This window comes from Crotalus tigris, unplaced genomic scaffold, assembly GCF_016545835.1.
Source record: "Crotalus tigris isolate CLP2741 ecotype Arizona unplaced genomic scaffold, ASM1654583v1 scf7180000023598.3388751, whole genome shotgun sequence".
NCBI lineage: Eukaryota > Metazoa > Chordata > Lepidosauria > Squamata > Viperidae > Crotalus > Crotalus tigris.
Window position 1 is genome coordinate 1137409 of NW_024100068.1, and position 16437 is coordinate 1153845.

Genomic DNA, 16437 nt, shown 5'->3' on the forward strand with positions numbered 1-16437 from the left:
GATGCTATATTTTTTCTATCCTGCTCTATGGAGTAGAGAGTTGGTCTCTGACAGAAGGCCACTTCAAGAGACTAGAAGCATTTGAAATGTGGATTTACAGGAGGCTGTTATGTATAAGCTGGGTTGACAACATCAGAAATGAGGAGGTGATAAGCCGCCTGGGAAAGCCAAGGGAAATCATCAAAACAATTAAAAAACAAAACAGAATATTTTGGAAATGTGATGCGACATCCAGAAAAATACGGCATACTCCATTTAATCCTCCAGGGAAAGATTGAAGGCAAACAAGGTCCAGGCAGAAGAACATCATAGCTTCAAAATCTAAGGGACTGGTTTGGACAAAACTCAGCAGCACTTTTTCGTGTGGCTGCTGATAAAAACAGGATTGCCAACATGACTGCCAACGTCCGATAATGGATATGGCCCAAGAAGAATTTAATTGGGAGCCAAGGTTAGTGAGGCCTGATGGCAGTAGAAGGTGACTGTCAGTTATATGGAATTTGCTGACATTGGAAGGACTGGTTACTTGGTCCAATCCTTCTTTTGGCCTCAAACATTCAGGTCAAATACCAAGAAAATGTAGGACCAATAACTTCAAAACACAGACATGCCTGATACCTCCCTGCAATTATTTCTGCATCTCTTCTTATGACCTTCCATCCAATGGAATCAATAACAGCCCCTTTCTCTCTTCCTCCTAAGAGCTCAGAGTCTTTCACAGCTTTGAAAGCCTGAAATCTATGCCTGCACAACAGATCAATACTGTCATGGATATGTGCACAGAATACCAGCCAGATGGAGTAGTAACAAAGTCACAGGGGTGGGAGGCATAGAAGAAGATCTTTGAAGGTTGTCTGCCACACTGAATGGATTTTTTAAAAAAAATCTACATTCCCCCAAAGCATGATGGCCAAGAACAAAATTTGTATAAATCTGCAGTTTCCTTTACATCGGGACTGAAGGATGATTGCAAGGCTTGATTTTATAAGTAGCAGCCATTACCAGTTTCAAAAGAATTGTACAATTTCCATGAGGGGCAGGTGGAAGGAAGCAGCTGTTGAATAATCACATGCACATCCTCACCCCAAAAAAGCCCTCATCAATAGTCAATTGGGTGAAGTGAAACATTGGGAACAGGGAAAATACTGGTAATGACACGGATGAAAAGAAACATAAACAGAGAGATTGAAACTTCTTGAGGAATCAAGCAAATTTCATCTTCAATTCTATCTGATGCATATTAAAATAGTGTGGCTTCAGGATGGGAGATGATATTCACTGTGAAAACTAGTATCATTCTCACAGGCTTATCTGACTACTGAATTGACTTGATTTCTATTTATTTTTATGTTCTATCTCTCTATTTGCACATACAAAAAGCAGAGTACATCAAACCAGAGATTCATATAAACTAGAACAGCCATATATAATAAGGAAGCCACCTAATTTAAATATGTCTTGGCCTGGCAAGTCTGTTAGCTTCTCCATATATGTATTTGTGTCAATCCAGGAGAAGCTCTTTGTCCACGTCTTCACAGAGTCATGTCCTTCTGCAGCTAAGCCAACTAAGTTCCAGCTCATCTGCAGTATAGGTAGTTCTCTACTTACACAGTTCATTTACTGACTGTCCGAAGTTACAACTACATTGAAAAAAGTGACTTATGACCATTTTCCACGCTTATGACCTCTGTAGCATCCCCACTGTCACATATTCAAAATTCAGATGCTTGGCAACTGACTCATTATTTATGACAGTTGCAGCATCCAGGGGTGGTTGGGCTCATCTTCTGCCACCTTCTGACAAGCAAAGTCAATGGGGAAGAGCCCCCTTCTTTTCCTTTCCCTGTTAAAATTGAGGAGGGTATATTTTTGGTCTATTGAGCTTGTGGTCTACAGCTGTCTTTAAAAAGTTAATGGACCTTGTGTCCTCTTCTCTCATTTCCTTGAACTGCCTCATATTCTTTGTAATTTTAACATAGTCACTCCCCTATTACATTGTCAACTCCATTCCTGCTGATTCTTAGGAATCTCGCTTCCCCTTTAAGCAAGGAACACTGAGGACATGAATTTAAATTAATATAAATTTGATAAATAAAAAATAAACATTTGCTTTCTCCAATTCTTTTGTAGTTTGTATTTGAATGTTATTAAGCAGTTATGAATCACCTGGGAGATCAAACTAGAGGTCGATTTAGTCAGAGTCACCCGAAGGCGGGATAGGCAAACAAATGTAATGAATAAATAAAAATAAAAAAAAATTTCCACACCTTGAAAAAGAAAAAAAGGAAGCCTGTTTTATTCTTATTGCTTGTCCTAAACACCTCAAAACATATTGCTTTGGTATTGTAATTAGCATCTGAATACCATTTTTCTAACAGCTTTTGAGAAATCTCTCTTTAAATTGATATTTGGAACAACATATAAGTCATAGAATTGATGCCTGCCTACCTAAAAACGATTTAACTAAAATGTCATTGTTATATTTTTGACCATAAATGCTGGTCATTAGTTATGTATTACATGGATCAACTCTCAATATGTTATTGGCCATCCCACCAATCTTATTATGTAAAAGTAAAAGAGTTAAATATATTTTTATTTGTATTTTACAAATGTGTATTAAAATTGCTGAACATCACCTGCTTAACATGCTAGACACCCCAAAGTCAGCCTATGATACCAAGCAGCAGTTAATAAGAAACATTTGTTTTTGAGAGTCCATTGGTCAAATTACACAATTTTGGCTCATCTGTACAGACACATATATTCCTATCCCTCTTCGTCTCTTCCTATTCTTATTCTAATATTAAAAGTTGAAACATGATGCAAAATGCATAAAGCTATAAATTAAACAGAAGAAATTAATAAAGAGAAATTTCTTACTTGCAGAATATTGTATTGCAATCCCATGCATCAGAACCAGGACTGTTGTTTATTATCCCATTTTGTTGCAAATGCACAAACTAGGGACAGGAAGGATCATGGTCAAGTGCCCCAGCATAATGAAAGTCTTACAGAAAGGGAATAACACAAGGATTGTTTATGGCTTTGTAATATGAAAAACAGATTGATCAAGTCCAATTAACTGTGAAGTCACCTATGATGACTCTATCATTCTCTCCTTGCTTAATCATCTGTGCATTTGCAGGAACCTTATTTGTGAGATGCCACCATCATCTTTGCAGCACAGCAAACAGGTGCCTAACCCAGCTTTTTTTTTCTTTATGCAGCATACATCCAGAGAAAGAGAAATACACAATCTGCAACATGACAGGTGCAGTGTCACACCCCTTAAATACATGGGTGACATACTGCATAAATCTTATACACCCACAAATGTGCACATTTTGCCATTCCTCTTGGGGACACCATTGTTTTTTACTTAAGCATAGCTAATGAAGGCCATATTTGTAATTTGGTTAGTGTTGAATAGAAAAATTCTCTTCTTTTTACCTAACAATTTCCATTAGATGAAAACCAGTTTTTTTTTCTAATGTAACTTTTTGTTAAGGACTTTGATTACAAAATTAAAAACTATTTGCATTCTGTGTTCTTTCAATTAAGCAATGTCATCTATTAAGACTACAGAAGAGTTATCATTTCTGTAGCAGAATCTGCCTTCTAAAATGAGGTGTCCCCCCTCAAGGCTTAAACACCACCCCCCATTTCAAAGCACTCTAAAGACCTGACTCTTCACTTTGGCAAGGACAATCAACACTCCTTTCCTCTCTTTTTATTCCCATTCAAGTTTCTTTGATATTGTTGTCCCTGTGTCTTGTGCTACTTTTGTGCTCTTTGTGTTGTTCTTTATTTTTAAAGGTTTTTAACAATTGTAATGTAGCCAGAATTGCTGGGAGTTGGGCAGCATATAAATTAATATGATTAAGATATGCAGAAGTATACTGTGAGCTTCCTAGAGTCATTATATGATACAGGCAGCCATACAAGTCCTATAAATACCTACATACCGATAAGGCTTCTTGTGGTCTTGTCACTCATCACCCATTATTATCCAGCAGAGTTTTTCTATCCACTGGAATAAAATTTTAAGCTGCAGATACCAGTTCAGAGTCAGTATTGCTTGACTGCGAGCTTGTTTCTGTTCTTTTCTACATTGTCTAGTTCAGGGGTAGAGAACCTTGGCTCTTTTATGACTTGTGGACTTCAATACCCAGAATTCCTGAACCAGCCATGCTGACTCAGGAATTCTGAGAGTTGAAGTCCACAAGTCATAAAAGAGCCAAGGTTCCCTACCCCTGGTCTAGTTCAACGTGTACATGAGTAAACAGACCGAAGTCAAGGCTCTCCTCCCATTGAACAAATATTGGTCTGACAGTCTCGCTGAACAGATCACCATCTCCACATTCAGAGGGCTAAAACATCTTGCAATTCTGAACTTCACCGTGTTTTATGAAGGTTTGTGAATGGTATAACACATAAAAAGTGACATTTCCACCAGACAATTAACAGAAATGTTTTAAGATTAATATTGCACATTTAGATACATCTTTCACAAATCAAAAAAATTGAAAAAACATCAAATGTACATTTAGTTTTCATCAATAAAAAGTAATATAACATTTAATCAAGGATATTTGTATATGTCAGAACACAAGTACATTTTGTTTTGTTTTTTTAAAATGTAAATATTGCCTATAAACTGTGCTTTTTTTTAATCCTAAAGAAATGATCTTTTAATAACTGAGGCTTCTAGTCTTACCAATCCACTGCTCAGCTGTACTGTGCTTTAGCAAATCTTTTAAAAAAACTTGAATGAGAAGAGGTTGAATCTATATATATGATCTACTTAGACCACTCTGCACAGGAATCAACAAAAACATGAAGGCTTTGCAAGTATTCAACATCCCCTTACTCTCACTCTACCTGAGGGAGCACCTTGCATGGTAGACAATGTAGACTTGCATGGGATCCAATATTTATTTAATATATGTCAACTTTCAATACACTATTGTATCCTTCATAGTCTACATATAGAAAGAATACTCAGTATTTGGGGAGATCTATTTTCAAAATATTCTATATATTTGCTCTTGAAAGAGTATGAAATCTAAAGCCTTTTTGGCACAGACATGAATTATGATACCTAAAGAATGCCTCTATTTGGACCGTCCCCAATGGCAGAAGTAGATGTACAGCAAATCTTATGCAGGTGTTCTCCGGAGCAGATTGTAAGGAGTTGAAAAAATGGGGCTTACTCCTAAGTCTGTATGTAAAGAACTGCTGCTCTAAGCAGCAGCAAAAGGGTTTATAAGGAACTGCAGAATTTAGGAACAAAGATGAGCTTGTTATCTGGTTTTGATGTGGCCATGTTTTCTGTGTTAAAAAATTCTTGCAGAACAGGGTCTCTTAGATTATAAGATCTTAATCTGGGAATCAACGTTTAAACCACACAAAATAAGGAGGGCTGATATATAATTGTCTGGCAAATCTTTCTCTAGAGTAAGAATACCATGGCAAGATGGCATGCTGGTTCTCTGAGAAGACATTAACTATTTTTCTGCTCTTCACTGTAACTGGTATGCAAGTCTCAGAATTAAGCTCAATGAACTATGTTTAATATAGTTTGCAATTCTGGAAATCTAAGACCTCCATGGTGTGCTGTCTCTGCCTGCCTTTTTGTGGGATTTTTTTTTTTTTTTTTGCTCAAAACTCATTTGCAAAACCTTTAAATCTTGAGAGCTTATCCAACAGTGGAAGCATAAACATTATTTTTAAAATAATGTAGTGCTTAAATTGAGACTTTGTGGGAGGAATCAGCACTTTTGGTAAAAAAAAAAAAATCAGTTTGCCAACCCCTTTTTCCTAGATTTTTTTTTAAAATTTCTAGTTTGACCTGCAGCCCAGAAATTTCCTGGAGTGTTCTGTCAAACAAGCAGTAGCTGGAATCAATCTGCTTAGTTTTCTGAGAGTAGCCAGTCAGGTGGTTCCATGCAGTTTAAATGTGTACTTTTCCCCTGTGCTTTTAGGTAACTCAACTGTCTGGCGATTTCTTCAAAATTTTCCATCTCTGCCCTACTTCTTGCTATTTATTTTCTTCTGCATTCAGCAGCATCTTTCTGTGGGTTAAAAAGAGCACGATGGTAAGTCAGATGTCTTAATGCAAATCATACCTGTTTTGTAGGTATCTGCTAATGTCAATGCAAATATAAACAGGATGGGGCTTCCACCCCAATGCCACAATCATCCTCTTGCTCATTTTGAACCCTCAACAGATGTCTTCCTAATTAAAAAAAAAAAAGATTTACAAGTGCCACTATTATGTCCCAGTTTCTTCCTAGCACAAAATTTAAAGTAATTTCTGTTCCTGGGCCAAGTTACTTCCTAGGCACCTCCAGACTCAAGTCATTTCACTGGCTACATATTCAAACACTGTGTTTGTCCGTGGTTTCTTAGGTCATAATTGGCTCAGTTCACCCTAAAGCCATAAATGATGGTTTATAAATCTCAGTTGTCTGGCTTTCTGCAACTCACTGTAGCTGAATTCAATTAGTGTGATACATAGCCATCATGTATGGCCTCAATAATTATAGATCCACGTGCATGGCAAAATTATGGAGAGATGTTTTTGAAGAATCTTATTGCAGACCTGTCTGCTTTTACACAAATCCATCACTGAATGAAAAGATGGGCTTTTGGCATTACAAATTAGCAAGGCTTCATAATGTGTTCCAACAGAAGCCCCCTTCATTATTTGTTGCATCCACCCTGGCTTTGGCACTCTCCCTGGTGAATCTGGCAGGCAATTAAAACAGGAGGTCCTCAGAGATGGATTGCACAAGCTGTTTTCGTGAGATGGATGCCAAATAGGAACCTTCTCATGCAACCTTTTGAACAATGCAGGAAAAGAAAGGCTGCCTTAACATGCTATATCTGCTATTGTTAAAAAAGGAATTTCTTGCTGTTGCTTTGGAATACATTATTTCCTATTTAACAGAGTGCATCACAGATTACTCACAGACAGACCCTTGGTGATTTCTGGAAGAAAAAAAATGCAACCTATAAATTTTTGGCATGCAACTTGAAAAAAGAGACATATTGGTGAGATGTCATCTTTGAACCCTGTGGTAGCAAGCTATTTTTTTCTATTGGAGAAACAAATTTTTAAAAAGAAAAATAGATGAGCAGCATGTAGTACTAGATTCTTGATCTCATCTGCATTATCAAGAAATCTTGATCTCTCTTCTCTCAGAAGTAATTGATTTTTTTTGAGTTTCAGCCAATAACATCTGCACATTTTCATATAAGGAAAAGTAATTCTGAAGCAAAGAAGCATTCTAAAATTTTAGGCAATAGAAGTATAATCCACAGTATAATTACTTTTTGAAAGGGATTCTTCTATTCTCATACATGGATATGCAGTTTTCCAATCAACCTGTTTTAATTTTTGTTCTTGTTAGAGAAATCAGCTAATGACAAATGTTTGCATAAAAACTTAAAAGGAACATTCCTATGGAAAGGTCATCAGTTAGCTGCAGTATACTGTATATTTTTTCCAAGATCCTGAATTAGATCTCCAGCACTTTAGAAAAGAGCTTGGAGCTTGGACAAAAAGGCTTTATATATAGTCAACAGCCTAAATTTGGTGTTCCCGACATGGTGCCTAAAGGTGAAGTACACGCAGATACTTCACTTTCCTTGGTATCTCACAGGCTCCCTGTCCCATTTCATTTTTTACATTTTAAGAACAACTATTTAAAACATGGGAACAATATAAAATATATTAAAATAAAGTTTCAGGAAAATACGACAAGATATACTATCAAACCAAGCAGCAGCCTCCAACCATAATTTTTATTTTCTAGAATGCCTTTTAGATTTAAATGGGCCCTTTAAACTTCCTTATAACATAGAAACAATAAGCAGCTGCAAAATCCTTGCAGCACAAAATGTGCCAAGTGGATCCCCAAATGACAAAGATAAAATAAGCAGGACCCTAAATGGTGTCTGGCAGGATGGGATGACTAGAAGGACAGGAAGCATTATAGTAAATTAGTGTTCGGTAACAGGTTTTGTCTCCCGTGGTGGTCAGGTTTTAAATAAGGAAGTCCCCATTACCAGCACCATATTACTCTCTGGCCCATTTCTAAGATAGTTTTGAAGTTTATTTACAAGTTATTTAAAACAATGTGTTTCTCAAAACTTTTTTTTTTTTTTTGCATGTGTAGCGGTTCCTATGTAGCCTTTCAGAGAAGTCAACTATCAGGAGAGATCACTGGTCAAAAGGTACATGAGCACATTTCAGAGTCTCCTCTGGAATTCAGCATAACAAAGGAAGGTGTCTTTTTTACCACTGTCTTATCATCTTTCCAAAGAATCTCTGAACCTCTATACTTTCCTAAAACCAACCTTTCCCGATCAGATTTCTTCCTAGTTAAGATCATAATTAAAGTTCTGCACATTCAGATGGCACCAGATTCAAGAAAGCTGCTGTCAATACTGCAGGCATCCAGTCTCTTAAATTTCTTTTTTAGCACTCATAGAACTAGACCTGCTAAGGGGATCCACGGCTTCCATTGTGATAAGAGTAATAATGCATGCCTGCCTAAGAACCTAATATAAAGGACAAGTGTTTGGTTGCTCCTCAGAGAAAACAACATTATATATTAAAAGGAATAGATGGAACCCACATCTACATGTTATTTCGTTGCTGTCATGGAGAGTTGGAAGCCACAGAAGCCAGGCTGAAATATAGCTAGCTTGGAAAAAAAATACAGTAAATGCAGGACACTGAACACTCCAAGTTCAATGTCATTTTATGATTAAGTTGCATTAATGATAATATACACATATCTGATATTTTCTGGATATATGTGCACATGGTTCAAACTAAGCCTTTGGGAAGTCTATATTTATAAAGAGAAAAATTTAAGTGACTATTTGTCAGGAATCAAAATCCATCTTATTTATTGCAGTCAGAGAATTAGGGCTGAGGCAAATACACTTATGTGAAGTGGATTAGGCCTGAAACCTTTTCACAAAACTGTCCTAATACAGTGGTGTCTTGGTACTCAACAGCTTTGAAACTCATCCAATTTGCTACTCAGTGCATTTTGACACGAAAATTTTGTTCCAGTACTCATGATTTGTTTGTACTCAACACACAAGCTAGAACTTGTCGGTGTCATTTGCCTCACAACTTGCTACCCTTTCCAGGTGAAACAAAGGGTGATGCATTTAGTCAAGCAGAAGCTCTTGGCCTGTGCACATCCCCTTGCAGTCTTGTCTTAGCTTTTGTGGTCATTTTGTGTATTTTCGAGCTTTTTTTCCTCATCAGTACAGGTAAAGTGAAGTTTTTATTTTATTTAAGTGTTTATTAATTGTTAGGTTTATTTCTCATATAAAGTAATGATATACAACTCTGTCTTTTTACATATTGCCTTTAAAATGTGCCTTGTTTTTGGTTTGGGAATGCATTACATTTACAGTATTTACATTATTCCTTATGGGAAGAATTTGTTTGGTGGTCATCATTTTTTGTACTCATTGTGCCTCCCAGAACCAATTAACGATGAGTACCGAGATACCAGTGTATACCATTTTCACGATCACTGCTTCATGATCATTTCTGCAGCCTTTCCTCACAACAAAGGCACATACCTCACTCAAGCAAATATGGCTGTACAGAGACATGACCAAGAGCAAATCTCATTATCAGTGAAGATGCTGGGCTGATATTTAACACTCAATTCTTGGTGGGTGAAGGGAGAGCATAAAGTTCTGACCCAATTTGCCTACCTGTCACTTCAAGCAATTTCCTATAACTAAAAATAAAAGGACAATAACCTAACAGAATAATTCCATTAGTAAAGAGCATCAGAAGTCCAGTTATAATAGAAACCAATAGTCCTTTATATGTCAAATGCTGGGAAGACGAATGCCCTGCACCTATTGGAACTGTTGAGGTTTCCACTAAGACTCCAGGAGCATATGCCATCTGCACACTTGCTGTGTTTTAGATTCCTTCATCTCCTGCCAATGACTTAACTCCTCTTCTCCACTACTGTTCTGACCCATAGAAATCCAGCCAATCATCTCTTTGCGCTTTATACTGCGGCGATTGTAAATGGAGATCATTAGGGTAACATCTGAGAGCTGGAACAAGGCAACTTGGAAGATAAATGTCTCTTTGTAGATAGGATTTGGCTGCCCTCGTCGAACAGATGTCTTGCAACGAGACATTTCTTGACCAACAGAGTTCAGAAGGCAGAGTTTCCCATAAGTATCTGCAGGCAACATTAAAGCAGTAAAAGTTTATTTATTTCTATCCCATCTTTATTATTTTCACAAATAACTCAAGGCGGCAGTCCCCATCTTCCTCCTTTTATTTTCACCCCAGCAACCCTGTGAGGTGGGTTGGGCTAATAGAGAGTGACTGGCCCAAAGCACCCTGATGTTTATTTAAAGAAAAATATGTCTGCTTGTTTCTCTTATATCTAATATATCACACAGAGAAGCCACCAGTTTGCCTAAAACATATCGCTTTAGCTAATTGAAATCATGGCGTAATACAAAAACCAAATAAATCAAACATTAATGTTTAGGAATATGCAGCAATGTACTTACAAGCTTATCCCAGAATGTCCTCTATAAAATGCAGCCTGTAGGCTTTTTATTACACCATATGGCTCTTTTTCTTTATGGAATTTTTTTTTAGTATTGCACTATGCTGAAGATGAGGCATGAAATTTCGTTTTAGGTATGAACAGACAGGCACACTTTAAAATCAAGGACATCCTGCTTCTCTTCAAAGAGTTCCATCCTCTCTCATTACTTATTCTGTGCATTTATGCCATACAGAACAAGGACCATGTGTATATATTACGTGAGAAAGAAATGAAGCCATTTAGGGAAAAAAAGAATTTAATATATGTTCAGAATTACAATTTATGTTTATATAGTAAATTCCCAGACAAGATGCCCTAAATGCTGAAGCTAGGTCAAACACTTGTAGTCTGTTAGATATGCATGGTCACGAGCCTCTTTGGGCAATCCCTCATAGCACCAGCAAAATTCAGCAATCAATCACCCCAAAATGGTAGTATTCTTTGTTGTGCTTGGTTGGTTAGGAAAACTACTAAAAGAATTTCTATTCCTCAATCACTTAATCTTTCAAATCACAAACATGTGTGTTGGGGAATGACGATCTTCTTCTCTCCAAATGAAGCCATGTGATTATTTGATCTATCCTCTGCTCAAATTTTAAAAATATGTATGCTACCTTTCAACTTTCAGAACTGAATAGGCAACCTTGGCTCTTTTTTCAGGCTGGCTCAGGAATTCTGGGAGTTGAAGTCTACGAGTCATAAAAGAGCCAAGGTTGCCTACTTCTGCCCTAGGCAAACACATACACATATCCTACAAAAGAGGCAAAATATTACTTTTAATCATGCTTGGCACATGTGAACCATTTTCTGGAGTCTTCGCCTGAAGAATGGCAAAAAAAATTGCTGGTAATAAATAATTTGTACATGTAGAAATACAGGTACAAATTATAGCAGAGAAATTTTGTGCGGGGTAAAAGCCAATATGGTATATTGGTTAAAGACTAAAAAAAAAAAAAAAACAGGTTCTAGTCCACCATCAGCCATGGAAGCTCATGCATATCACTTATTCTCCTCTCTCAGCACAACTCTCATTTTACAGGTTTGTTATTATGGGGAAAACTGGCAAAGGGAGTGCTTTCACTTTAAGCTCCAGGAGAAAAGTTGATATGCAACATAATTAAAACAAATACACACCAGTTTCACTGGCCCCTAAATAGCAGTACCAGGTGAGTTTCTCATGGAGAAACTTCCAGAAGCATTATAAGACAAAAAAGAGTTAGTCTCAGTGAGCCAAAGAAGGTGAGCCTAATCTAAAAAAGTTTTTCCAGTAGGCAATTTAACCAAAAGGAATGTATTGCTCAATTCAATAGAATTCCCATCCAGTCATTTAGAATTGAAGAAGCTTCTTGAATGAGAAGTGAAACATTTTCAAAGAAAAGAAAAACAAGAAAAAGCACCTTTGGGACAACTCTATAGAATCTATTCTGTGTGGGAATAATTTATCCATTCAGGAAATTAAAAAACAGATTCTCCCTGGCTAGAAATTCCAGTTAAAGAAATAGGCTTGCCATGATGGAACTTGATGGGACTTGCCATGATGAACATGAAAGGGTACCATGATGGAGGTTGATCTTCCTCACTGGGAATGAAGCAGAAATCTTCAGCTGGGGCTCAGTAGAACACCCACTGCTTGCCTAGCAAACACAAGAACTTTGTCCCTCATACAGCTGACTTAGTCAGCTCCTCAGAACATCACATGCTCCAGCAGAAAGCAAACAGAACAGAAGCTAAACAGAGGAAATAAAACAGCTTTATATGATGCACTCAGGAAACTGAATTTGTTTTGCAGGGCTAGGCCAGTAAGTGTTGTTAAATCTATATGACTATCTCAGTACTTGGGATAAGGCGTTGGTCCTTATTTTCCATGCCCCACCAGGAAACCTTGCCTGAAAACAAAATAAAGCTATCTGCCCACTGCAACATTATTCATTCTGAAATATATACTCTTTGTATTTATCTAACTGGACATATCTAGAATACATCAAGTGGTGGGCAACAAATTTCCAGCAAATCTTCTTACTATAAGATGAATCCTAGTAAGTGTATCAGGACTGATAATGTAGACCAGACCCTGAAGCTTAGGATTCACCCTTGACAGCATGTGGGAATGTAACAGGTTAAGTTACATTTAAGTTAAGTTAACTTTGTTAAATCCTGCAACAATATTTATTCTGGTATTTCCATTTGGGCTGCCTTTCCTGTGACAACCGTGGAAATTTAGGCCACTGGTCTAGCAAATTTGTAAGAAGAAATTGCTTTCCTCTGAACCAACTAAGGGAACATCCTTCTCAATCAGCATAGTGTACTTGCCAATTTTGAATTCCTTCTAGCTTATGGCACCCAGACAAATAGCTAAATACAAAGCTGGATTAAGATAGGCTCCATTCCATGGCAGTACTACAACATATTCAAGAAAAGGCCATCATCTAATCCAAAAATTTACTTGTGGCAGGCAGGCTTTATTCCGACTTCTAAAAATGTGGACTACTGCCATTATAAGAAAAATGAATGAACTCAATATGGAAGGCAGCAAATCAATCTCATATGATTCAAACTAGCTTATCTTTCTGTTGTTCACATTCCAGAACACAATGGCTTTACTGTGACAAGCTACAGTACTTGCTGCAATGGAAGTTTCACTGAATCTTCCTATGCTTCCAACCTTGTGATAATTTTGCCAGGTGAAACGTGTTTGATAATAGCTTCTGCAGTCAAAGGTTACATCTCAATTATATTCAGTTTCTTTCAGAGGAAGTCCCATCCTTAGCCCAAATCAGGATTTGTGATTTTCACTGCACAAATGTGCTTTTTTGTATATTATTGTTATTATATTTGTGTAGTAAAGATAATAAGCTGGGGATATCACCACAGGCAAGCAAGGCTCTAATTATCATATGAAATCTGTTTTTTTTTTTCTTTTTGAAGAGTTGTGAAGCCTGGGGCTTGGTTTTGTTCCCCTCTCTTGGCAGAAATTTATTTTTTTGCCTTAATCAGTTTCTTTTTGCAATGTTAGGCATGCACCTTTTTGTTGTCTATTTATTTTTTCACAGTTAAATCTATGTTTTTAAAATAAAGAGTTTTCACAGTACCTTTACATAAGCATTAATTAACAATGCAGGAAATCATCTCATTCCAATCCTATACTGTACATTATTGCACATTCTTTTGAGAGGAAACAAAATAATTAAAAATACAAGCTGAGACAAACATTAAATAGTGGGGAAACTGAAATTATATTAAGGACAAGAAACTTGCTCCTGCATTTGTGTGTATTCCTTAGGAAAAGTAGAAGAGAAGAAATTGAGTAATTAAAGCAAAATGGGGGGGGAGGAAAATAAATGTTTAAAATCCTCGTAGAGATAAGTTCTTGGTCTTCTCTTTCTCTTGGTTTAATCAATTTTTTTAAAAAAAAACAACGATTCAGAAGAGACAACTGGGAAAGAGAAGAAAAATAATCTGGATCCAATGTAACAGATTGTGCTTAAAGGTACCTGGCAAGCTGAACAAAGATTTCAAAGAAATCAAACGTTCTTTCAAAATTCTTGAAAAACTAATGAGCCAATAGATAAACCATGCCAACTTCTCCATCCTTCAGCTGACCTTCTCCAAAGCAGCTTTTAGTCCAAGGCCAATCTAGTCCATAACCTGATTTCTGATGTGCTGGGCCAGTGTTTCTCAACTTCAGCAAATTCAAATGTGTGGACCTCAACTCCCAGAACTGCCAGCCAGAGGAAGTTGAAAAACACTGTCCTGGAGCTTTTAGCCCAAGAGGTCAGATAAATTGAGGAGTCAGGAAATTCCTACCTAGTCTAATGTAACAACCAATTCTGGTCTAGCTTTATAGTTGCTAAGGCAACTCATTACTCAGATATGTTAAAAAATACCCTAAGCACCCAGCCTGACTCAACTGAAGCATAGGCAGCTTTGAATGACCAAACTGGAAACTACAGAGTGAAATCACATTCCTCAAAAATTCTGTACTGAAATGCCAAAAGAGAAGCCCAAATGGCAGAAGAGCTTCTTTGTGATTTGGAAGATATATATAACTAAGTCCTAGAAAACCAAAGCTCTTGTGCTTACAATAGAGAAGTTGTGTCCGTCCTTCCTTCCTGAGCCTAAACTGATCTTGAGGAACAGAACAAACATGATCCTAAATATTTCAAGCTAGAGTCCAGGAAAAGAAAGGATCTGCTTTCCACAAACAGACATATTTCTACTATTTCTAATTAAACATTTCAGATTTTTCAGATACTTCCTCCCCCCCCCAACCTGTTTGGATTCATAAATGGGACATGTATACCCCAAGGTAAGGCCTTTCTTTCAACATGTCCAGTGTTTGTAGGTTGGTGCCTTTACATATCAAAGAAACAAGGCAATGAATAATCCAAGTTCTACACCCATGAGAGCAGGAGGTCATATTTTTATGTACCTGGTGGTCTGTTAATGGCAAGGTTCCGGAAGTGGCTGCCTTTGATCATCTCAACTGACAATCTGCCTGTTGTAGCATTGTAGGATAGTCCTACCAGCAATTCTGGAACTCCTCCATGTGACAGAGACTGGGTTGAAGAAGCACTGTCACTGTGAGAGATGGCCGAGAGACTCAGTTGGGAGTCTCCACTCTTTGGATGAGGAGAGATGAAAAAAAAGCCAACAACAACAAAAAGTATTAATTAGAAATTAAAATTCTTCAGTATTATATAGAGTTCTCCACTAAAACAGGCAGGTAAAATTCAGAATATAGAAACCTAACCAGATTATTCTATTGCAACTGTGATGTGTATGTCTTGCATAAAATTAAGATTAGAGAAAAATGGGCAGCATAAGCTTTCACAGTTAAATACCTCCATGCACAGATGCCTTCTACCAGGTTGACATTACTTGTTCATTTAGTTGGTGAGAGGCACCCATTATCTTATTACAATGTAATGCATATTTTATAGATTGCAATAGGTGGATTCATACAGCATGCCAGACCACAAGCAAGCAAACTACATGGTGGCTTAGCATAATGTGTAAAGCAGTCCAATAGAAACCTATTTCTTACATCTTATCTGTTCTTTCACTTTTTAAACTAAAAAGGCCAGGCAGATAACATTATGGTGAATCAGTACTTTGTAGCTGGTTCAATTTGCCATAGCAACCATGTAGTTCCCCATAGCCATCTTGTGAGTACTCAACATGTTCTCAACATTCATAATATGCCTCCAGAGAAAGAAGTTCCCTAGATTATTAATAATTATTCACTTTTTTCATTACTAATAAAGGAGAATATTTGTAGCTCAGGGTTGAAATGAGGGATCGCTCGTGCTCTCTGAACTTGGTTGTTTTCTTGCAGATGTTTCATTATCCAAACTAGGTAGCATCCTCAGTGATAGTTTGGGTAATGAAACATCTGCAAGAAAACAACCAAGCTCAAAGAGCACCAAGGATCCATCACTTTTTTCATTCTCTTTCTATGTTTTGCCCTTCCTGAAAATCTTCAGTTGGCTTCTTGACCACACCCAGCTGCAGTATAAGTCCTTTGTCACTATTCCAAAATATTTCTTCTCCTTTCCCCATTTTCCTTCTTTGCCTTTATATATCTCTGGTATTAGCTTGATATTTCCACTTAGAAAATCCTGCTTTTTTTCTTTCTGCCTTCATGCATAACTGCCTCTAAATATCTAAACCATGACTTCATTCCTGCTTTGTTCAAGCTTTTCCTCAATACCCACTTTTTCTATGAAGCCTTTGCATGCACCCATGGTTCCATACCAAGCATGCATTTTACTAATGCAGATTTTTGGATTTCAAATGTTTGAATGGAAGTCTA

The 16437-nt window shown here is 37.1% G+C and overlaps 1 protein-coding gene across 1 annotated transcript in view; it reads right to left on the reverse strand.

Moving 5' to 3' along the window:
* Window positions 1-3211: 3211 nt before the first annotated feature.
* SYT16 (synaptotagmin 16) overlaps window positions 3212-16437 on the reverse strand; it is a 103155-nt gene continuing 89929 nt past the window's right edge. The window contains 2 exon segments of the mRNA XM_039319489.1: window positions 3212-10244; window positions 15055-15244. Coding sequence (XP_039175423.1) covers window positions 9931-10244; window positions 15055-15244 — 504 coding nt within the window. The 3' untranslated portion in view covers window positions 3212-9930.